General features: G+C 47.2%; 1 protein-coding gene across 1 annotated transcript in view; it reads left to right on the forward strand.

Moving 5' to 3' along the window:
- Positions 1-348: 348 nt before the first annotated feature.
- LOC104476617 (zinc finger protein 131-like) overlaps positions 349-23,348 on the forward strand; it is a 37,350-nt gene continuing 14,350 nt past the window's right edge. The window contains exon 1 of the mRNA XM_086769437.1: positions 349-455. Coding sequence (XP_086625563.1) covers positions 349-455 — 107 coding nt within the window. The remainder of the gene's footprint in view (positions 456-23,348) is intronic.

The following is a 23,348-nucleotide window of genomic DNA, read 5'->3' on the forward strand; positions in this document are numbered from 1 at the left end:
TATTCTGATCCCTGCAGGCCTTTTGGCATCTGTGTATTTTTGGATGATGCCCCCACTCCATGTTGAATCCAACCCTGTATCACAAATGTTTGCGGTGCAGGTGTTTGGTATCACCCCCTGGGCAGCCAGGACCAGTTGCAGCTGAAGTGGTGGCTGCTGATGATTCACAGGCCATCACCATTGCCCTTACTGGTGAATCAAACTGGTTGCATGTACCTGCGCAGCAATTACAACACAGAGAATGAAAAAAAAAAAAAAAAGACAAAAGAGGGGGGTGTTAACCTTGGTTTTGTCTGTTTTTTGTTTTGACAGGTTTATGCACACACATTTCCCATTTGAGTAAAACGTATGGGTGACATTGGTGAAGGTGACCGGACAGGATACCCTTTGTCTCAGCACAGTGACTCTCCTGAACCCATTTACGACGAGCTTGGTAGGAGTACCCCTCACCGCAAGTGAGTTCACCGACACAGTTACACAGTTGCCCGAACTCATAAAAACACCAGGGGTTGCCTGAATTCACAAAACAGTGGGACAGCTGTCTGCCATATCTGGGTAAATCACCTGCATTACCCCCACAAGAACTTCGAATCCTGGGAACATTGGACGCAGACAATTGTACCTATTTCAAATCTACTAGTAACGCTACTAGTATAGCTTTTTCTGATTTGTTACTTGATGTAGATAGTATACGCCATGCTACGCTTCAAAATCGTGCTGCTATTGACTTTTTACTCCTAGCTCATGGACGTGGATGTGAGGACTTGGACGGTTTGTGTTGCATGAACTTAAGTGACCACTCAAAGTCCATCCATGCACAATTGCAAAAGATATGCCGACTGAACCAGTAATTAGTGGAAGCAACTGGATGGAACCTGTTCGCTGGATGGACATGGGGGTAGGGTTGGTTAAAACAGCTATTGTTGTGGACTATTGTTGATACAGCTTTACACCACTTAAGAGTACAGGTTGTGGAATACCACAGTGTCCCTACTATGGACCATGTGGTGGCATGTGTGAGGGATTTCAGTGATGGTCAGTGTAGGGCCACTGTGGGAAATTACAAGCTGCACACAGCTGTGAGAACGCAACCTTGGAGAGGGGAGCCAGGAGGGTTGTTATTGAGCAGTTGCTGCTATCCGGGAACCACTGTTAGCCAGCAGGGCACGTACTTGGCAGGCCTTGCTGCATGTGCTGGCCACGCGTGCATCAACACCTGGTCAGTACTCTGCCACTGAATCTGCTGAGGGGATAAACAGAGGTGGCTCAGAGCAGAGGGAGAGAGAAAGGACCCAGAGCACACTCTACAAACAACAGGGGATGCCCTGAAGGTGCTGCACCTACCTCCCTTCTCTGCTCTGACCCCGCTGATCATCATCCTCCTGCTCGGCGGTGTCTCCGGCTTAGTTGGGTTGGTAAGACTCTCACAAAGGGAAAACAATATGCTGGTAACTGCTTCTGCTAGTAACTGTAACTGCTTATGCTAGTAACTGCTTGTGCAAGGCTATAACAGAGTTTTCTGGTTTTGTTAGTAAGGGGGGGCCTAACGTGGTAGCTTCTGTAGGAAACTGCTAGAAGTTGCTCCCCTTTGTTCAGTGGACTCGGCCAGGCCTAGGGCAGATCTGCTGCTGGCCAAGGCCAAGCCAATTGGTAGCAGAATGTCCCATGATAACGCCTCTGTGATAACATATTTAAGAAGGGGAAAACAGAAAAAAAAAAAAAGAGAAGAGATGTGAAGCAGCTGAGCGGGGGGCAGAGAGGGGGAGGCGCAAGCCTCATGGGCCTTGCAGGCCTCACCCTCTGGCCTCCTGCTGGGCAGCAGACTGGGCCCAACTCGGCCCAGCCTGGCTGCAAGAAGTGGAGAGGAGATGAGAAGTGAATAAGATGTAAAAAGGATCCTGAGAGACGTCTGCCAGCCTGTTGTGAGGAATGGCTGCAGACGCCAAGGTCAGTGAAGAAGGAGGGGGAGGAGTAACGCGGCTCCTGGCCAAGATTCCTCTGCAACTCGTGGTGAAGACCATGGTGGAGCATGTTGTCCCCCTGCAGCCCATGGAGGTCCACGGAGGGGCAGAGATCCACCTGCAGCCCGTGGAGGACCCCACGCCAGAGCAGGTGGAGGCCTGAAGGAGGCTGTGGCCCATGGAGGGCCCACTGGGACAGCTGTTCTAGAGGGACTGCACCCCGTGGAAGAGATGACCCACGCCGGAGCAGTTTCACGAAGGACTGTGGCCCGTGGGAGGGACCCCACGCTGGAGCAGAAGAGGAATGCGAGGAGTTCTTCCCCCGACGATGATACAGCGGTGTAAAAACAATGCGTGATGAACTGACCACAACCCCCATTCCCTTTTCCCCCCCCCGTGCCACTCGGGAGGGGAAGGTAGTAGAGATAATGTTAAGCTCGGGAAGAGGGAGGGGTGGGGGGAGGTTATCTTGTTCTCTGTCTCATTATCCTGCTGTTTGTAGTAATAAATGAATGGTTTTCCCCAAATCGAGTCTGTTTTGCCCGTGACGGTAACTTTAAGGATTTCTCCCTGTCCTTATCTCAAACCTTGAGCCGTTTTTCTTATATCATCTCCTCCTATTCTCTCAGAGGGTGGGGGGAGTGAGAGAGAGACTGCGTAGTCTGGTCCCGATCGGGGCTGAACTACGACACAGAGCAATAAATACTGTTGTGCTTTTAAATATCCTATGTTGGGTGATCTTTGTGCATAGGAATCCTACGAACCTGCTACAGTGACCTCACACTCTCTGTACATGAGCATTATTTTTGACCTTTGCTATTTTGTAATTGGCAACAAAATAAATAAATTTTTATTTTCAGTAAAGTCATCTCAACATCTTGTTTTGTGGAAGAGATTATTACAGCACGTTACTTTGTTTTCCCTGAAAGTGCTGGCTAAAGGTTTTTTTCAGTGGGTTTAGGTGCCTGAAGATGTAGTTAGCTGCATCTGAAAATTCATTTTAGTGACTTAGAAGCCTATCTCTCATTGAATTCAATCCAAATTAGGCCTGGAATTAATCTAACATTATTGAAAATTCCAATAAATTCACTCAAACAGTTTTAAGAAACAGCTTTAATCATCTGGCTGTTTAATTTATTTTAAGAGTTATTAACCTAATATGACAGTCTCTATCTCTCTAGGAGGCTTTAGAAAAAAAAAGTCACAGATAGGATTGCTTAAGAATTACTAAACAGAAGCAAAAAAACCTGTTGGGTCTATTGAGATAAAAACAGTGCACTAAATTTGATACAGTAGCTTAAAACTAGAAGTAAAGGTGAGTCATCGGACCACAAACATTTTTATTTCAAAACAGTACTGGATTAGGAGATCCCACCTACTTTTACACAAGTGAAAAATCACTCACATTCAAACTCCTCTTTTATCAAAACATACTCAAACAATGAACAGTTTTAACGGAGGAAGAGGAAGTGTGTTTGTCCTCTCACTAACAGCAGCTGAGAATGTTTTTGCTCCAAAGTTATTCATAGTTATTCTGAGTTTCTTTGGTAATATCATCTTCAGTAAATGCACCTCTCCTTTCTCAGGTTTCCAGTTCTAAGGTTACCGAGGTGCAGCATTCATTTTGGTACACTAGTCCAAATTACCAAATACAGTCTTGACTGAAAATCTCACTGGACAGATTGGTTAAGCTCTAGAGCCACAAAAGGAAAATGACCTGCATTCTCACAAGCTGGGCTGGAAATAGTGGCAATCACATGCCTGGAGCATAATTTGGTTAGAGGACTATAATTAATTACCCAAGAGGTTTGGAACAAGATCCAACAACAACTTTAATTGTATTATTGCAATCTTTCTGAAAAATCCATATAAAGCAAGTGTTGTCAATTCTATTGCAATAGCAGTATAGGCAGATCCTTTCTTGTGAAGAAATAATAGTAATTTTAATAAGTATTCCCTTGCAATACACTCAGTGACAGGAAAAGCAGACAGAAGCTTCATAAAGTTGAAGAAAATAAATAACGCTCTTGATAACAATTATAAAATACTGCTAATAAGAAAAAGCACTAAAACTTAGGCTATAAAGAATTAATCATTGAACTAGTGTGCAAGAGGAGGACATCTGGACTTGATGTAAGCTTAAATTAGTATTTGGATTCAGAAACATTCTTAGGAGACAAATACATTGCTTTTATAACAGTGTAGATTAGATATTTGATCTCTGAATTTAACTTTAGATAATTATTTAAAATATAGGACTGCATTGTGCCTTTAAAGCTCAGTTTTAAAATTCTGAAAATCCAGCAACTGTTACATTTTACCTTTTAGCTTTCCTTCATCTGCAGGATGTAATCTTTAAACGCGCTTTGGTACAGGCAGAATAGCGCTGGGGCCGCCGGGCCAGGCAGACCTCGCCTCCCGTTGCCGGGCAACCACCTCCTTACCTCGCTGGGGCCAGCAGCCGTCCTACTCTCACCCGCGGTCGGCAGCGCACTCCCATTGGCTGCCCCCGCGCTGCGCTCGGCTCCCATTGAGCGCCCATCACCTCTGCCGCGTCTTCATTGGCACGTTGCCCTCTGGCCACGCTGCGTCACTTTCTCACACCACTTTCCCCGCCTTCTTCGCCAGCTGCGGGCCGGCCGGCGGGCGGGACCTGGGCGATGGCAGCTGTGATTGGCCGGGGGAGCTGCCGCTCAGTGTGCTGGCCAGGCTGTTTAAAGGCGCCGCGCGCTAGTGCGCTGTGTTTTCTCTTCCTGCCTGTGGGCGAAGGTATGGAGTAGTGAGCGGTATCGGGGGTTGTCGCCTCGGATAGGTGAGGGCGGCTCGGCCCCCGGATGCCCTTGGGCCAGGCGGCGTCCTCTGCTTCTCCTCGCAGCGGCGAGGAGGTGAGGGGCTGAGGCTGCAGCACTGCGTGGAGTTGGAGCCGCCCGCGGGGCGTGGAGATAGGTCGGCATAGCTGGGAGCGGTGTTTTCAGTGGATGTAAGTGTGTTTGAAGTAGTGTCTGCAGTGCAGCAAGAGGAGGAAAAAAAAGGAAGAAAGAAAAAGAAAGGCGTTTCTGAGTGTCACTTAAGGTAGTTGTCAGCCTGTAAACCGCGCTGGGCGCTGCCCGGAGCATCATCGATCAGCGTCCACGGCGCGGCCGCTGTGCGCGGCGCTGTTCTCGCCCGGTGTAGCTGTCGAGGCAAAATGCATCGTGAAAGACCTCGTAGCCTCGGTGTTGGAGGACCTTGGGTGCTGTCTCGTGTGCTGCCCGCCCCCTCCCTTTCTCGAAAGAAGCATCCCGGCTGGGTGAAAGTGAAGCTGTAATGGGAGTGTCCCTGCCGCTGCCCCGCGCAGCGAGTCTCCGCGAGCTGTTACTGCGGGGCTCCTCTGGGCTCTTCACCCGCCTGCGGAGTGTCCTCAAAGAAACCTGAAAGCGACGGCGCCCTAGGCGTGTCCCTTAAACGTCTCTGTCGCGACAGAGGCGCCCACCCACGGCGGGGCAGGCGTGCCACCCCCCTCATCGCTCAGGGCAATAACAAGCAGCCTGATGCTGTCCCCAGGGATGTCATCGCACTTTTTTTTCTTAATGGCGTTTGTTGTACAGGTATGGGCTTCCTGCCAGCCCACTCGTGTTTCTAACGGAGTCTTGGTCTCGGATGTGCTCGGGGCTAAATCCAGAGGCAGGGTGCCTCGAATCCCTGTGGCACGCTGACCCCCGTGGGGAGAGACGCTTCAGATAAATCTTTATGAATTGATTCAAGATACTGTCTTCTGCAGTTTGGTCGGGTTTTTTACGTTGTTTACTTGTTTCTTACTTAGTCTTCACATGCGGAAAACGGACTCCACAATCTGTAAGATTGTAAAGTAGGTATGTTTATTCAGCGCTGGGCAGCACGGGGGGGTAGTCCAGCCAAAACCGTGTGCGCCTAACGCAGCAACTCACTTTGAATTTATACAACCAGGTGTTACATATACATGAAGTTTCAAAACACGTCTATACATATGCATGAGCTATCCCCGCTTCGTATTAAAATTAGTTCCAAGGGGTCATTTCCATAAACTCCTCCTATCCGCGCCTGTGCAGTGCCTCGTGGTGGTGGTCGTCGGGGGTCGTGGGGATGAAGATAGGTGGCTCCTCTTCGTCACCGCTAGTAACCTTTTGTTTTCGTGCAGACGCAGTTATGTTTTGGCTCTTATCCAAGCCGTAGGGTCGGTTTTAGCTGGTTCTTGGAGGAGGCCCCCTGGTTCTTATCAGGAACTGTCCTTGTGAGGAATGCAAGACTTGCCACCTCAGATAATTTACACAACAGATAGCACCATTTGTCTTAGTATGCACAGCTGTAACTAATCAATGCCATATCTGTTAGAATTTCTTTAACCCCTTCTTTCAGTCTCATTCTTTTGGCTCAGAGGTGAGTGGAGGACATGGTGATGTTCGCGCATGGTCCATGCCATGGCGAGTCGCAGCAATCCGGGTAAAAGCGGTGACCTCTCGTGGCGTGACAAGTGTTTTGCATGTACTTGCATTTGATACTGTTCTGGTTTTGTTAGTGAGGGGGGGGCCTAAGGTGGTAGCTTCTGTAGGAAACTGCTAGAAGTCGCTCCCCTTTGTTCAGTGGACTCGGCCAGGCCTAGGGCGGACCCGCTGCTGTCCAAGGCGGAGCCAATTGGTAGCAGAATGTCCCGTGATAATGCCTCTGCGATAACGTATTTAAGTAGGGGAAAACAGGAAAAAGAGGAGGAGAAGATGTGAAGCAGCTGAGTGGGGGGCAGAGAGGGGGAGGCATGAGCCTCATGGGCCTTGCAGACCTCACCCTCTGGCCTCCCGCCAGGCAGCAGACTGGGCCCAACTCGGCCCGGCCTGGCTGCAAGAAGTGGAGAGGGGATGAGAAGTGAATAAGATGTAAAAAGGATCCTGAGAGGCGTTTGCCAGCCTGTTGTGAGGAACGGCTGCAGACGCCAAGGTCAGTTCAGAAGGAGGGGGAGGAGTAATATGGCTCCTGGCCAAGATTCCTCTGCAACTCGTGGTGAAGACCATGGTGGAGCATGTTGTCCCCCTGCAGCCCATGGAGGTCCACAGAGGGGCAGAGATCCACCTGCAGCCCGTGGAGGACCCCACGCCAGAGCAGGTGGAGGCCTGAAGGAGGCTGTGGCCTGTGGAGGGCCCACTGGGACAGCTGTTCTAGAGGGACTGCACCCCGTGGAAGAGATGACCCATGCCAGAGCAGTTTCACGAAGGACTGTGGCCCGTGGGAGGGACCCCACGCTGGAGCAGAGGAGGAATGCGAGGAGTTCTTCCCCTGACGAAGATACAGCGGCGTAAAAACAACGCGTGATGAACTGACCACAACCCCCATTCCCTTTCCCCCCCACTATGCTGCTTGGGAGGGGAAGGTAGTAGAGATAATGTTAAGCCTGGGAAGAGGGAGGGGTGGGGGGAGGTTATCTTGTTCCCTGTCTCATTCTCCTGCTAATTTTAGAAATAAATGAATAGTTTTCCCCAAGTTGAGTCTGTTTTGCCCGTGATGGTAACTTTAAGGATTTCTCCCTGTCCTTATCTCAAACCTTGAGCCGTTTTTCTTATATCATCTCCCCCTATTCTCTCGGAGGGTGGGGGGAGCGAGAGAGAGACTGCGTAGTCTGGTCCCGATCGGGGCTGAACTACGACAGTTACCTATAAACCTTTTAGTTGTGTGGGAATAACTAGATTTATTTAAATGATATTGTAACTGAAGCTACTAAATCATCACTGTTTAACTTCTGAAAAACAACCTGAAGTAGCTTTGCTTTCATGAGCAAAGTCTGTTCTACAAGTTCTAAGAAATAAAAAGCCAAAGGGAATTGCCAAATGTATTACTTATAGCAAACAGGCTTGATTTTTATTTTCGAACTTTCAATCAAGTGTTTCATATGAATTAAAAACTTAATTAGGAAATAATAAAGTGAAATTATTGACAGAATATTCTCAAATTATTAATAAAGACAATGAAATCCACCAGTTGTGGGATAACTTATGGTATCTGGAAGCACTAGCAGAAAGTAATGGCTGTTTTATGCTGCTCATGATTCCCTATAGAATCTTAAGAGGATGCAAAACAAAGTAGGCTTCTCATTTCTTCAATATAAGTGGTTTGGATTCTCAGTATTTTAAAAGAAATAGTACTTTTGAGTACTCTTTCATTTTCAGTAAAAACTCAGTGATGGGGTTTTGACGTGTGGAAAGCAGACTCCACAATCTGTAAGACTGTAAAGTAGGTATGTTTATTTGGCGCCGGGCAGCACGGGGGGGGGGGGGGGGGGGTAGTCCCGCCAAAATCGTGCGCACCTGGCGTGGCAATTCACTTTGAATTTTATACAACTAAGTGTTACATATGCATGAAGTTAAAAAAACCACGCCTATACATATGCATGAGCTATCCCCGCTCCGTATTAAAATTAGTTCCAAGAAGTCATTTAGGTATTATAATTAGTTCCAAGAGGTCATTTGGTCAGTTTTAGCTGGCTCCTGAAGGAGGCCCCTTGGTTCTTATCAGGACTGTCCTTGTGCGGGAGGTACAGGACTTCTCACTTCAGATAAAGAGTTCAAAGCACAAAGCAAGGCCCCTCAGTTGGGGAATGCAAGACCTCCCCCCCTCGGGTAGTTTTTACAATAGCTAGTTAACAAAGCATAAAGCATAAAGGCAAACAACATATCCAAACCCAGCCTATTTTGGAGGACCATTTTTTTTCAGGGAAGAAGTCTCCTCCTGGAGGGCTTGAATCGCATCCCCTGTTGCAGTACCGAGACTTTCCATAGTAGACTAAAGCCTTTTCTAAGTCACTCACTCCCAACCCTGGAATAAGCCATCGTATAAAACTATGAAAGCCAGCGGGCTTGTCTATCAGGGGGTTGTTACCACACCTCTGCCGAAAAAGTCTTATGTGTGTGCGTAAGCCACTCCCCATGTTTTTTGGCAGATGCGAGCATAATCAACAGTCAGACCAATTCATGACTTTAGCAACTTTTTCATGGAGCTGCAGAAATGTGTTACTTTCCCATGTCCCAACTTTACTTGTCAGGATAATGACTAGCGTCGTGATAATATAAGTTTTTGAGGCTGTACTTGTGTGACCCTCCATGTAGACTTCGGTGCTCTTTTTACCCTGGTGTGGTGTATCCAGGCACTCTGTTCTCTGATCTTGATCGCTGTGAAGGAGGTGAGGAGTACCTGATACGGTCCTTCCCACTGTGGTTCCAGGGTTTTTTCTGCAAGAGACTTTACATATACATAATCTCCAGGTTGTATATCATGTACAGGTTCATCTAGACCTCTTCCCCGGGTCCCAATTACATGCTTTCCAATTCTATTGAGCTGTTTGCTCAATGCCACCATGTAGGAAGTCATAATTTCGTCCCCAATTTGCATAGATATCCCTTTTTGTATTCCATAGGGTCGTCCATACAAAATTTCAAAGGGGCTCAGTCCTTCCCTCGCCCTTGGTCTTGTTTGTATATGCAAAAGGGCTAAAGGGAGAGACTGAGGCCATGTCAGGTTTGCTTCTTATCCCAATTTCACAATTTGCTGTTTGATTAAGTGGTTCATTTTCTCCACTTGGCCACTCGACTGAGGGCGATACGGGGTATGAAGTTGCCAATCTATACCTAAATGGTGGCTGATTTGTTGCACTATTTTTGAGACAAAATGTGGTCCTCTGTCAGAGGATATGGTTGCCGGAACCCCAAAACGTGGTATTATCTCTTGTACCAATACTTTAGTTACCTCCCGAGCCTTGGCTGTCCTAGTTGGGAACGCTTCTGGCCAACCTGAAAAGGTGTCAGTTAATACCAGTAAATATCGGTACCCCCCTTTTCTTGGAAGTTCTGTAAAATCAACCTGCCATTGTTGTCCAGGCCCATTGCCCTTCCCAATCTGGCCCATTTCTGGTTTGGGAGTATTTTTAGGATTAGTCTGGAGGCAAAGGTCACACTGTTGAGTCATCTGTCTCACTGTGGTATATAAGTTTCTAGCCACGATTTCCCTTATCAAATGTTTATACAGAGCCTCTGTTCCCCAATGCCTTTTTCTATGTTCCTCCCGTATCAAGTGCCACAGTAAACAAGAGGGAATAATTAGTCTTCCCTGTGGGGTATAAGCCCACCCCTCTTCATTATATGACCCTTCTAAGTCTGTAATAAGTTTCTGATCTTCTTTGGTATATTTCGGCTTACCTTGTAGGGAGATTTGCCTATCAGGAATTAGAGCCCCTTTTATTTTTACCTTCGTTTTGGCCACTTGTTTTGCCTCTCTGTCCGCCAGTTCATTCCCTTTTTCCAAATCTGAGCTCACTTTCTGGTGTGCCTTAATATGCATAATTGCCACTTTCTCAGGGAGTTGGACAGCTTCTAGTAGCTTCAGAATTTCTTCTGCATGTTTGATATTTTTCCCTTGGGAGTTCAATAAGCCTCTTTCTTTCCAAATTGCTCCATGTGCGTGCACAACTCCGAAGGCATATTTTGAGTCTGTATAAATGTTCACAGTTTTGCCCTGGGCCAACTCCAGGGCTCGGGTTAGGGCAATTATTTCTGCCTTCTGTGCGGAGGTGTTCATGGGCAAAGGCCCTGATTCGATTACCTCTTGACTGGTGGTGATGGCGTATCCTGCATGTCGATTGCCATTCGAGGCATAGCTGCTCCCGTCTGTGAACCAGTTTTCCCCATTTTTTATGGGGCTATAAATGGCTTACTCACATCTGGGAGTCCTAAGGCCGGGGCTGACATCAGAGTCTTTTTCAGTCGCTCAAAAGCTTGTTCAGCCTTCTTATTCCATTCAAGGTGTTTCTGCTCAGTCGCTGTCAGTGCATACAGTGGTTTAACAAGCAGTCCATAATTGTAAATCCACAATCGACACCACCCTGTCATTCCCAGAAAGGTCCGCAACTCCTTTACTGTCTGGGGTTTCTGAGTTTGGCATATCACCTCTTTGCGGGCCTGCCCCAAAGTTCTCTGCCCTGCACTAATTTCATAGCCCAAATAATTCACTTTACGTTGCATTACCTGGGCCTTCTTCTTGGACACCCGGTATCCTTGGAGTCCTAAGAAGTTTAACAGACTCACCGTCCATGCCATACAGTCTTCCTCTGTCCTGGTGGCGATCAGGATATCATCCACATACTGCAACAATTTTCCTTTCTCAGACGGGGTTTCCCAGGATTCCAGGTCTTTCGCAAGCTGATTGCCAAAAATGGTAGGACTATTCTTAAATCCTTGCGGCAACACCGTCCAAGTGAGCTGGGTCTTCCGACCACTCTTAGGATTTTCCCATTCGAATGCAAAGAATTTTTGACTGGCTTCGTGGAGAGGGAGGCAAAAGAAAGCATCCTTCAAATCTAAGACAGTAAACCAAATTAGATCAGGTGTTAACGCAGTCAGCAAGGTATATGGATTCGCCACTACTGGGTAGAGGTCCTCAGTTATCTTATTCACCGCCCGTAAGTCTTGGACCACCCTATATGACCCATCAGGTTTCCGAACAGGTAATATAGGGGTATTGAATTCAGACTCACACTCCTTTAATAGTCCTAATTGTAGAAATTTTTCTATCACCGGCTGGATTCCTTCTCTGTCTTCTTTCTTTAAGGGATATTGTTTAATTCTTACCGGTTGTTGGTCTTTCTTAACTTTAATTTTGACCGGTGGAGCATTTTTCGCTCTTCCCGGTACGTCGGTAGCCCATACCCCTGGGTACACTTGATTTAGGATTTCCTCGTTAATTTTTCCTTCTGAGGGAAGACTGGTTAAGGTTAGACTCAATATTTGAATGTATTGTTGATCTTTTACCTCCAGAGTAATTTCTCCTTTTTCAAATGTGATTTTTGCTCCCAATTGTTCCAACAAATCTCTTCCCAAAAGTGCTTTTGGGGAGTTGGGCATATATAAAAACTTGTGGATGCCATATTGTTTTCCCAAGTTGTATTTTAGAGGCTTACAAAAATATGCCTTTTCACTTTGGCCAGTCGCCCCTTTTACCATGACATAATCATTCCCCAGGGGCATCAAGGCTTGATTCAAAACAGAGTATGTTGCCCCTGTATCTATTAAGAATTCTACTTTTTCTTGTTTTTCCCCTAGCTTAATTATAACCAGTGGATCCGCTAGGGTAGATCCCCCAGGTTCCCGTCAGTCTTTCCCTACGTGGGCTATTGTTCTTCCTGTGTGAGCCCTTTGGCCCCCTTTCTTATTCTTTGGGCATTCCCTCTTCCAGTGACCAAAATTCTTACAGAAAGCACACTGATTTTTACCCACACGAGGCAGGTTCTGTTTAATCCCTTTTTCCCTTTCCTCCCGCATGACAGCTATCAGCTTCTTTTGCCCTTGCCTATATTCTTCCTCTCTGTTACTAAACACTCTCCATGCTTCATCCAGCAGCACTTCTAAATTCCTGCTTTCTGTGGGGCGTAACTTCTGAAGTTTGCGTCTTATATCTCCTGTGGATTGACCCAAGAATAGGGAGATTAATTGTTGTATTCCTACCTCTGACCCAGGATCCAGCGGTGTGCTACGGCGCATCACGTCCCTCAATCGATCCAGGAATTCAGATGGGGACTCGGAAGGGCTCTGTCTGATTGCATACAAAGCTGACCAATTTATAGTTTTGGGGATTGCCTTCTCCATTCCCTTTAAAATCCATTCCTGGTACTCCTGCAATTTTTCCATATGTGCAGATCTATTAACATCCCACTTTGGATCTTGGAGGGGGAAATGTTCCTTAATGTTCCCTCCTGTAACTTTATAATGGTCTTCGGCCAGATTCCCTGCTGTTCCAATAATAATTGTATATCCTTCCAATCAGGATTATGTTGCTTTATAATAAATTGGAAATGCTTAGTTACACTTACCGGGTCACTCCTATAATCTTTTGCAATCTTTTTCCACTCCCCTAGGTCAGCAGTAGAAAAGGGTACTTTAATTAACATCGTCCCACCATCCGGCCCCACCGCCTCCCGGCTTGCAAAACTGTTGGAGCGGATTTCTTCCTAGTACGGGAAGATACGGGACTGTCCGGGGGAGTCGAAGCTCTGTCCGAGTCCGCATCCTGTTCCTGTGGTCGAGGGGGAGGCTTAAATAAATCAGTTAAATCTTGTTCTGGCGCCTGATGAATCTTACTTGCCTTAGTACATCTTTGTCCAATACGACATGCCGAACAACACCGCCTCAGTTTACCTCTGAGCTCCTTGTTGTTTTCTCGCTCAAGCGCGAGTTCCATAGGGTCCTGTGGGGGCACCATCCCACAGTCCCTTTGCCATTCCGGGTGGTTTCGGAGGGTGAAAAACATATCTGCATACGAAACCTCATCCCATTTTCTTTCTCTTCTTAAAAACAACATTAGTTGTAAAAGGGTGTTATAATCTATTGACCCATCAGACGGCCACTTAGCCTCACCCTCCAGCTTATACAACGGCCACCATTGATTGCAATATTTGATAAGGGTCTTTTTACTTTCCGTACTTCCAGTCCCAGCAATATCTTTCCAGTGAGCAAGTATGCAGCCCAGAGGACTTTTCTTTATTATTCCTCCGCTCTGACCCCCTCCCATATTTATTGATTTATTATTTATCCTTCTTTTGTACACAAACACAGCCCTTTCTTTCTTATTCCAGTCTAAATTTTACACTTAGGATGCTCGGAATTCCAGCCAAACTCTACCCACAACTTTTTCACCACAACACTTACACTCTAGAACAAAATATAGGTTTACGAGAGTTACCGTGGTGTAAAGGACCGTCAGGGTCCCACCACAAGGGAACAAAGGAATCTACAATGACAGAACACAATAAACTACTACCGTGGTTACAAACACACTTTTTGGATCCAATTCAATCTTTGCACACAAACAATACAATTTACATAGACTCACAGTGTTCACACTCTCGTGAACGTCCACACACTCATAGTGGTCACACAATCATACAAGAAACTTGGGAAAGAGGAAAGTCCCCTTGCTTTCTAGCCCACCTCAGAAGACTCTGGGTGGCTAGGGGCGGCTGGACAGACCTCACGCCACACACACAGTCACAGCTTTGCTGGGATTCCCGAGACTCACTCACGCTTTCACAACACAGGCGTTTACACCATAGAAGGTCCTGCGCGCAACATAGAATTTTTACCATGCAACATAGATCACACACACACAAGAATCCTTCACGCAGACACTATGGTTCAGCAAGTCCAAATCAGTAGCCAACACAAAATGCCTTATTACAAGAACCAAAAATCGATACCAGCAAAACACAGACTAATTTGATCTATTCCCAGGATCACTAGTGGTCACTCTATCGGTCAGTGAGTCCCCAACTGGAGCCCCAAACCAACCTGGGTACCCACCCAAAGGGGACTATGCTGCACGCCAGACGTCTCTGCGCGATTTACCAGCTGCCCCGGCCACGCGTACGACTTACAGGCCCCTATCGTTAAACATACCGTTTGGCCCGCGGCTTCAGGAGGTCGTTGTCTGCTCCCGTGGTGAGCGGCTGGCAGCGGAGGCTCCTCCGAGGAAAGTGCTCGGGGCGCGCCTAGGAGAGTCCGCTCCGCAGTCGATCCCACAGCCAAGCAGAGAGCCTCCTGCCTGGCTCGCCAAACTGACGTGCGGAAAGCAGACTCCACAATCTGTAAGATTGTAAAGTAGGTATGTTTATTCGGCGCCGGGCAGCACGGGGGGTAGTCCCGCCAAAATCGTGCGCGCCTGGCGTGGCAATTCACTTTGAATTTTATACAACCAAGTATTACATATACATGAAGTTAAAAAAAAACACGCCTATACATATGCATGAGCTATCCCCGCTCCGTATTAAAATTAGTTCCAAGAGGTCATTTAGGTATTACAATTAGTTCCAAGAAGTCATTTTAGGTATTACAATTAGTTCCAAGAGGTCATTTGTCCAGTTTTAGCTGGCTCCTGAAGGAGGCCCCTTGGTTCTTATCAGGACTGTCCTTGTGTGGGAGGTGCAGGACTTCTCGCAGGAGACCCCTTGGTTCTTATCAGGACTGTCCTTGTGCGGGAGGTGCAGGACTTCTCACTTCAGATAAAGAGTTCAAAGCACAAAGCAAGGCCCCTCGGTTAGGGAATACAAGACTTCCCCCCCTCGGGTAATTTTTACAATAGCTAGTTAGCAAAGCATCAAGCGCTATTTGTATTAGCATGCACAGCAATAATCAATAAATGCCATATCTATTAAAGTTTCCTTAGCCCCTCTTCTCACACAGACTGCTTATACCTGTCTAGGAAATTTTTTACTTTCCTCCGGACTGTAATCTGTTAATTTCTCTCTTTGCACTGCCTGTCCATTTCCACTTAAAGATCTTATAACTTAACGCTGCACCTTGTACGCAACAATATCAATCTGGATGTATCACTTGTTTTAACGGGGTCGACCTGCGACACTGCACACACCAGAACACTCAGCTATAGCACAAATATAGATCAGCTGGAATAAGCTTACGTCCACACCAACAACACTGAACAGTAACGAAAATATGACACTGTCAAAGGACACACAAACACACACAAAAAAGCAGGACACCTTTAACACAAAGAACAAACACACAAACACGCCACCTCTATAACGAGAAAGCTCCAAAGACTGAAGGCTCCTTTTCCAGATCTATGAGACCTGGATCAAAGGGATTTTCCAGCTCGCTGTTAGTCTTTGTTTCCACGTGTGAGATATGTTCACCTGATTCGTGTTAATGTGAAGCAATACTAGGGTTGCATGGTGAAATGTGACCCTCTCTGTATATGGAATCTTTGATTATCCTGTTTGTTCTTATATAGCCACAGGCTTGGGGGAAACAGGAAGATATGTACATAGTTCTATAAGTTTTGTTTAAAGTTATAAACGTATTTGGGAGGTTTATTTAAGTTATTAAAAATGTGTTTGGCAGGATCCACTCCTGCCTTAGTAGTTTGACATAATTAAGGATGTTACCTGCTTAACAGCGCTGTTTGCATAAGAAGGACACTTGACAATGGAGCGAACAAAAGGCGGGAAAGGCGGGCTGGGGGCTGATGGCCACGGGCACGTAAACAACCCCAAATATGGGACCCGCCGCTTCTGTACTTTTAGCCAATTAACACCTGTATAGTGGCTAGTGATACGCTCTTGGCCAATCAGTACCTGCCGCGAACGATGTGAGTAACTGTCGTGGTTTTGTTAGTGAGGGGGGGCCTAAGGTGGTAGCTTCTGTAGGAAACTGCTAGAAGTCGCTCCCCTTTGTTCACGGGACTCGGCCAGGCCTAGGGCAGACCCACTGCTGGCCAAGGCCGAGCCAATTGGTAGCAGAACGTCCCGTGATAACGCCTCTGCGATAACGTATTTAAGAAGGGGAAAACGGAAAAAAAAAAAAAAAAAAAAAGAGAGAAGAGAAGATGTGAAGAAGCTGAGCGGGGGGTGCAGGCCTATGGGCCTTGCAGGTCTCACCCTCTGGCCTCTCGCCAGGCAGCCGACTGGGCCCAACTCGGTCCGGCCTGGCTGCAAGAAGTGGAGAGGGGATGAGAAGTGAATAAGATGTAAAAAGATCCTGAGAGACATCTGCCAGCCTGTTGTGAGGAACGGCTGCAGATGCCAAGGTCAGTTCAGAAGGAGGGGGAGGAGTAATACGGCTCCTGGCCAAGATTCCCCTGCAGCCTGTGGTGATGACCATGGTGGAGCAGGTTGTCCCCCTGCAGCCCATGGAGGTCCACAGAGGAGCAGAGATCCACTTGGAGCCCGTGAAGGACCCCACACCGGGGGAGGTGGATGCCTGAAGGCAGCTGTGGCCCGTGGAGGGCCCGCTGGGACAGCTGTTCTAGAGGGACTGCACCCCGTGGAAGAGATGACCCATGCCAGAGCAGTTTCACGAAGGACTGTGGCCCGTGGGAGGGACCCCACAACGGAGCAGGGGAGGAATGCGAGGAGTTCTTCCCCCGACCATGAAGCAGCGGCGTAAAACAACGTATGATAAACTGACCGCAACCCCCATTCCCTCTTCCCCCCTGTGCCGCTCGGGGAGGGGAAGGTAGTAGAGATAATGTTAAGCTTGGGAAGAGGGAGGGGTGGATGGAGGTTATCTTGTTCTCTGTCTCATTCTCCTGCTGTTTGTAATAATAAATGAATAGTTTTCCCCAAGTCGAGTCTGTTTTGCCCGTGACGGTAACTTTAAGGATTTCTCCCTGTCCTTATCTCAAACCTCGAGCCGTTTTTCTTATATTTTCTTTCCCTGTTCTCTCGGAGGGTGGGGGGAGTGAGAGAGAGACTGCGTAGTCTGGTCCTGATCGGGGCTGAACTACGACAGTAACCAATGGAGTGTAGATAGTGAGCTCCCCAAAAAAAGGAGGCAGGCACGATGGGGGACCGGGAGAGGTTATAAATACTGTAACTGTAAACAAAGGGGTGTGCGTCTTGGTGGAGCGAAGACTCCTGGCACACCCAGCGCTGTTTGCTTGTTTCTATTCAATAAATTGGAAACTATAATTGGAATCCTGTTTTGGGACTCAACTCATTTATAACAAATTGGGGGCTCGTCTGGGATGGTCTTAGTTCCTGAATTCTGACTTGATCTAGGAGAGGCGCCCCACTGTTTTTTTGTTTGATTGGTGGCTCCTGGTCAGGTCGGGTCGGGACGGGACTGACACCATCCTGAACCCGAATAGAAGCAAGCAAAGAATTTGATTTTTATGAGCTCCCTTGCCGGCCATAGACTGTTCGGTTCGATCCCGAACAAATTTGCCCGTAATTCTGCGCGTGAAGATCTGAATGAGGACGACGGAGTCGTCAGCGGAATCCGGTTCAATCCCGGTTCCGAAGCGTGATGTTCTGGTTTTGTTAGTGAGGGGGGGCCTAAGGTGGTTGCTTCTGTAGGAAACTGCTAGAAGTCGCTCCCCTTTGGTCAGTGGACTCGGCCGGGCCTAGGGCGGACCCGCTGCTGGCCAAGGCCGAGCCAATTGGTAGCAGAATGTCCCGTGATAACGCCTCTGCGATAACGTATTTAAGTAGGGGAAAACAGGAAAAAGAGGGGGAGAAGATGTGAAGCAGCTGAGCGGGGGGCAGAGAGGGGGAGGCGCGAGCCTCATGGGCCTTGCAGGCCTCACCCTCTGGCCTCCCGCCGGGCAGCAGACTGGGCCCAACTTGGCCCGGCCTGGCTGCAAGAAGTGGAGAGGAGATGAGAAGTGAATAAGATGTAAAAAGGATCCTGAGAGACGTCTGCCAGCCTGTTATAGTTTATCTGCCCTCTTTGTCCAATTAACTGACAGAGATTGGCCAATTAAAAATTTGGTTTATTAAAGCAAGCGACCAGTAAGCAAAACAGCGCTGGGCAGCCGGGGAGTCTCCTGCTCCGCCAACGGCGCGCGCCGAGATAGCAAACCGCCCCATTCTTATACAGTAAAAACAATAAATATTTCGTTGATGCTTATACATATTCATTACTTAAACCCACCTACTCTCGCTTCGTATGTTAATTAGCTTATCAGTCCTTCGCGCTTGCGCAAATTCTCCCAGGAATTGTGGGCGAGGGTCTTCGGGGGTCTTTTGGGAGGAAGGCCGTAGGTCTTCTTCACGGTGTACTTTTCACCTTTGCCTGGAATGTGCTGTTCCCACAAGTTGGCAGTGTCCTTATCAGTCTGAGCCGATTCGTGTCCTTCTTGAACAAGGAGATTTATGTGATGGGTGCCATCCTGTTTTCGAATCCTTGCTCCTTTTAATCACTCCCTCACTCCCTCGAGATAATGTGAGACTGTTTCTTGCTCCAAACCAGACTTCCCCCTCCCACTAATTGCTTCTTCAAACTATATGGTTAGAAAGTTACTGGTTTTATACCCTTCATCTTTATGAGCCCCCCCCCGCTCCCTCCTTTCGCAGTCCTGCATGCCGTTTTTACATAGCCAGGTGCCTGTGGCTGACCTTGTGTATTTAATGTAACTTTCTTGTGGCCGACTTTGTGTATTTCATATAACTCTCCATTGTTCTGACAAGGTTTGATGAACAAACAGCTCACAGTTTATTACAAGCCTGTTGTGAGGAACGGCTGCAGACGCCAAGGTCAGTGAAGAAGGAGGGGGAGGAGTAATATGGCTCCTGGCCAAGATTCCTCTGCAACTCGTGGTGAAGACCATGGTGGAGCGGGTTGTCCCCCTGCAGCCCATGGAGGTCCACGGAGAGGCAGAGATCCACCTGCAGCCCGTGGAGGACCCCACGCCAGAGCAGGTGGAGGCCTGAAGGAGGCTGTGGCCTGTGGAGGGCCCACTGGGACAGCTGTTCTGGAGGGACTGCACCCCGTGGAAGAGATGACCCATGCCAGAGCAGTTTCACGAAGGACTGTGGCCCGTGGGAGGGACCCCACGCTGGAGCAGAGGAGGAATGCGAGGAGTTCTTCCCCTGACGATGATACAGCGGCGTAAAACAACGCATGATGAACTGACCGCGACCCCCATTCCCTTTTCCCCCCCGTGCCGCACAGGGAGGGGAAGGTAGTAGAGATAATGTTAAGCCTGGGAAGAGGGAGGGGTGGGGGGAGGTTATCTTGTTCCCTGTCTCATTCTCCTGCTAATTTTAGAAATAAATGAATAGTTTTCCCCAAGTCGAGTCTGTTTTGCCCGTGACGGTAACTTTAAGGATTTCTCCCCGTCCTTATCTCAAACCTTGAGCTGTTTTTTCTTATATCATCTCCTCCTATTCTCTCGGAGGGTGGGGGGAGCGAGAGACAGACTGTGTAGTCTGGTCCTGATCGGGGCTGAACTACGACACGTGAGTATTTCAAAATTGTTGGTGTAAGTCGTTCGGTTGGGTGGGAGTCGGTTGCCTGTGTGTGTAAGAGTGTGATTGAGACAGAACCTGGTTCCGAAGCGAGTGCGGAGGTCTTCTAACCGCAGTTCCAATCTCCCACGAGGGACTTGGCCGGTGAAGGACCGAAGCGATTCCTATAGGAGTCGTGGGTGGGTGATAGGTCCTAAACCCCCTGCAAGACACTCTTACCGGTAACCAAGCGCTGTAGGAATTGCCACAGCAAAATTCCTAGATGGGTCAGACAAAATTGAAGACCAAGGACCAGGAGAAAAAGGGAGCAAATTATCAGATATACCGGTAAAAAGTTCATTGGGAATACTAATAATTAGAAATTGGGATAAAAGGGATCCCGTAAAAGAAAAAGACAAATTAAAATTGGCCAAAGGAACCTCTAAAACAGTTTGTCTTTTGGCCTATTCTTTTGAAAAACTGGATTTGAGAGACGAGGGAAAACAGAAAACTAGAACAACAATTTTTGTAGCAGCAGTAAAAGAAAGTTGGGAGGATAAGACTCCGTCTGGAGAGAAAAAGGAAAAAGAAGTAGAACAAACACCCCAGGAACAACTATATCGAGAAAGGTTCACAATCCCTGTTTGTTACTACTGTAATAAGAAGGGACATGTTCAAAGGAGCTGCCGTAAGCGGAAACGAGATGAGAGAATGCCTAAAGAAAAATAGGGGTGTCAGGCACTATGTCTTCTGGGGACTTCCATCTCTGGTGGTTCCCCCCCCACCCTTGCGGCGGCGCCTCCCCCCCCCACCCTCCGGTGGCGCCAAATACAGTGGCTGGGACCGCACTTCTTAGAGCACGGTTTGTGGCTAAATCCTGGGGGGATATAGGAAGGAAACTGGAAAGACTGGAGGGTTTGCAGGAGGCACCGGATCCAGCCCGGTTCTGGGTCTTGGAGCTGCTGTTGGGTGCGGGGTGTGAAGCTGCGGCAGGGAACGCGTGGTCCAAAAAAGGTGTAGAAATGACCCGTCGTGCAGCAAAGGGATCGGCTCTGGGCCTCAGATCTGCCCAAGTTGCTTCAGGGGCCTTGCAACAAATGCGCCTGTCTCCCTTGGTCCGGGAGTGCCAGGAATGACAAAATGTGTTGTAAACATTTGGCTTTGTCGCTGGGTCCCTGTCGCTGGGAGCTGGGACGCGAGGCGGGAGCGAGCGGTTGTGGTCCGGCAGCGCCTGTGTGGCTCAGCTGGCCGGCTGCTCGGCTCCCGCTCTGGCGAGGGAGAAGCGTTGGGTGGAAGGAGAGAGAAAGGAGGAGCTGAGCTCGGGGCTGATCCCACCGCTGCTTCCTTGTCTGCTTCCCAGCCTCGGGATCTGGCGGATGAGGAGCAGCCGGTGGTGGGCGGGAGCGAGATGAGAGGGTGTTTAGAGAAGAGTGGGGGTGTCGGGGGCTGTGTCTTCTGGGGACTTCGGCATCAGCAGAGCCCTTGATAGAATTATTGATTGGTCCCCATGGGGAAGAAATTTTTATTATTTTTATTTTTAGTATTTCAGTGGTGGGGGCAAAGGGAAAGCCTTTTAAAGTGCCTATTTTGAAGGAAGTGGAAATGGAAACAGAAAAGAAAATTTGCCTTAATGATTTACTTTTACTCCCTAAGGCAGAATACAATTTGTTAGGAAGGGACCTGATTTTGGAATTAAACTTGAGTATTTGGAGTCAAGGGGACTATATTTACAGATTCTAAATATGCATATGGGGTAGTCCACACTTTTGGAAAAATTTGGGATAGGTTTCCATTGTATTTATAGTCTGTTTATGCTAAATCTGGCCAAAGATAAGTATTGTCCACCAGAAAAATGCCTCTGCCACTTGGAATTTCTGTGCTGACTTTTGTGGCCAGAGCAGTTAACACCTAATCTACAGTGGCATAGAAAATTGTGAAAATCTCCTAAAGTGCAATAGATTTTTTCAAGTGTATTGTGCCTTGTTCTGAAACTTTTATTAAGTAGGTGCACTTGACAGTATTGAGGTCATTTGTTATGGTGCTATTTCAAGTCTAGGTTTAGGCCCTTATACATTTTGCCCATAACAATCCTCTAATTTATATACTGTCCTTAGTTCAGGTGGTTGTTCAAGGATGTACTAACTTTGTCCAGCATCTCTCTATATAAAAAAATGCTTATAGTTCAAGTGAGAATATTAATAACTACTAATTTTAAAAATCTTATTTCAAAGACCTGCCTATTTCCAAATCCCTTCCCTTTGTTCAGACTCTGAAGAGTTGCTTTGGCAAACGTATATCATTTGCTGAACCAGGCCCATGGGGAAGATGGCTTAACTTCCTTTTACAGAAGGAACTGACATGTCTGGAGAGCTCAAAACTCATTCAAAAGCATATTCTGGGACAGCTAATTAGGATCATGAGTTAGCCTTTTTCACTGCTTCCTTTGTAAAATTCCAGCATATACAAACATGCAAACATAAATGCAAACCACTGCAAATGGTAGTCATACATTACATTTAATGGGATGTACCAAATTATAAGCACTGATTAATGGGATGAACCAAATTAAAAGTTCAAGTACAAATCGATTTCACTGAATTGCCCAAGGTGGGGAGGATAAAATATCTATTGGTAATAGTGGATCATTTAACACAATGGGTAGAAGCCGACCCTGTAGCCCGAGCCACAGCACAGATGGTGGTAAAAATGTTATTGGAACACTGATAGCTAGATATGGGATAATCCAGTACATTGATTCCGATCAGGGCACACACTTTACTTCTAAGATAATAAAACTATTACGCCAATCACTAGGTATTCAGTGGGAATACCATACTCCATGGCATCCACAAAGCTCAGGGAAAGTAGAAAGGATGAATCAAACAATAAAACAACAATTGGCTAAACTAATGATTGAGACCCAAATGCCTTGGACAAAATGCTTACCATTGGCACTTTTGAATATAAGAACAAAACCTCATAGTGAGACTGGATTATCACCATACGAAATGTTGTACGGAATGCCATATTCTCAGGGGATGCCCCTGGGAAACAATATAATTGAAGATTATGATATGCAAAAATATATAACTGCTATTGGGGAGAGACTAAAGGAACTAAGGGAAATGGGAATGATGGCTCAAACACCACCCTTGGGATTTGCCATCCATCAATTTAGACCTGAGGACAGAGTTCTAATAAAAACATGGAAAGGAGAAACCTTATCTCCCCTATGGAAAGGACCTTTTCTTGTCTTGTTAACAACAGATACTGCCATCCGGACTGCAGAGAAGGGGTGGACTCACGTGTCACGAGTTAAAGGACCCATTTCTGAGTGGACCGTGACTTTGAGACCAGGGGAGACCAAAATAGTGTTACAACGAAAGTGAACCTGAATCGAGGCTGCTGACAACAGAATTCAACACCTCAATAAGCTGAGTAACTGGGAAATTTCATTGTGGCAACTCCTGTAGCAATCTGAAAAGGTTCTAAGTAAACATTATAATAACAAAGGTTCTTTTAAAATAGATTGAAGACTGGTGTAGAGGAAGTATAAGCTTTTGGGACATAACATACAGGTTTTAAAAGGATGGTTAACAACCGCACAGGAATTACTTTCCGATCCCATTTGACCCTTAAAGGAACCACCCCTTTGGAAC

The sequence above is a fragment of the Chlamydotis macqueenii genome, chromosome W (assembly GCF_036417535.1).
Source record: "Chlamydotis macqueenii isolate bChlMac1 chromosome W, bChlMac1.mat, whole genome shotgun sequence".
NCBI lineage: Eukaryota > Metazoa > Chordata > Aves > Otidiformes > Otididae > Chlamydotis > Chlamydotis macqueenii.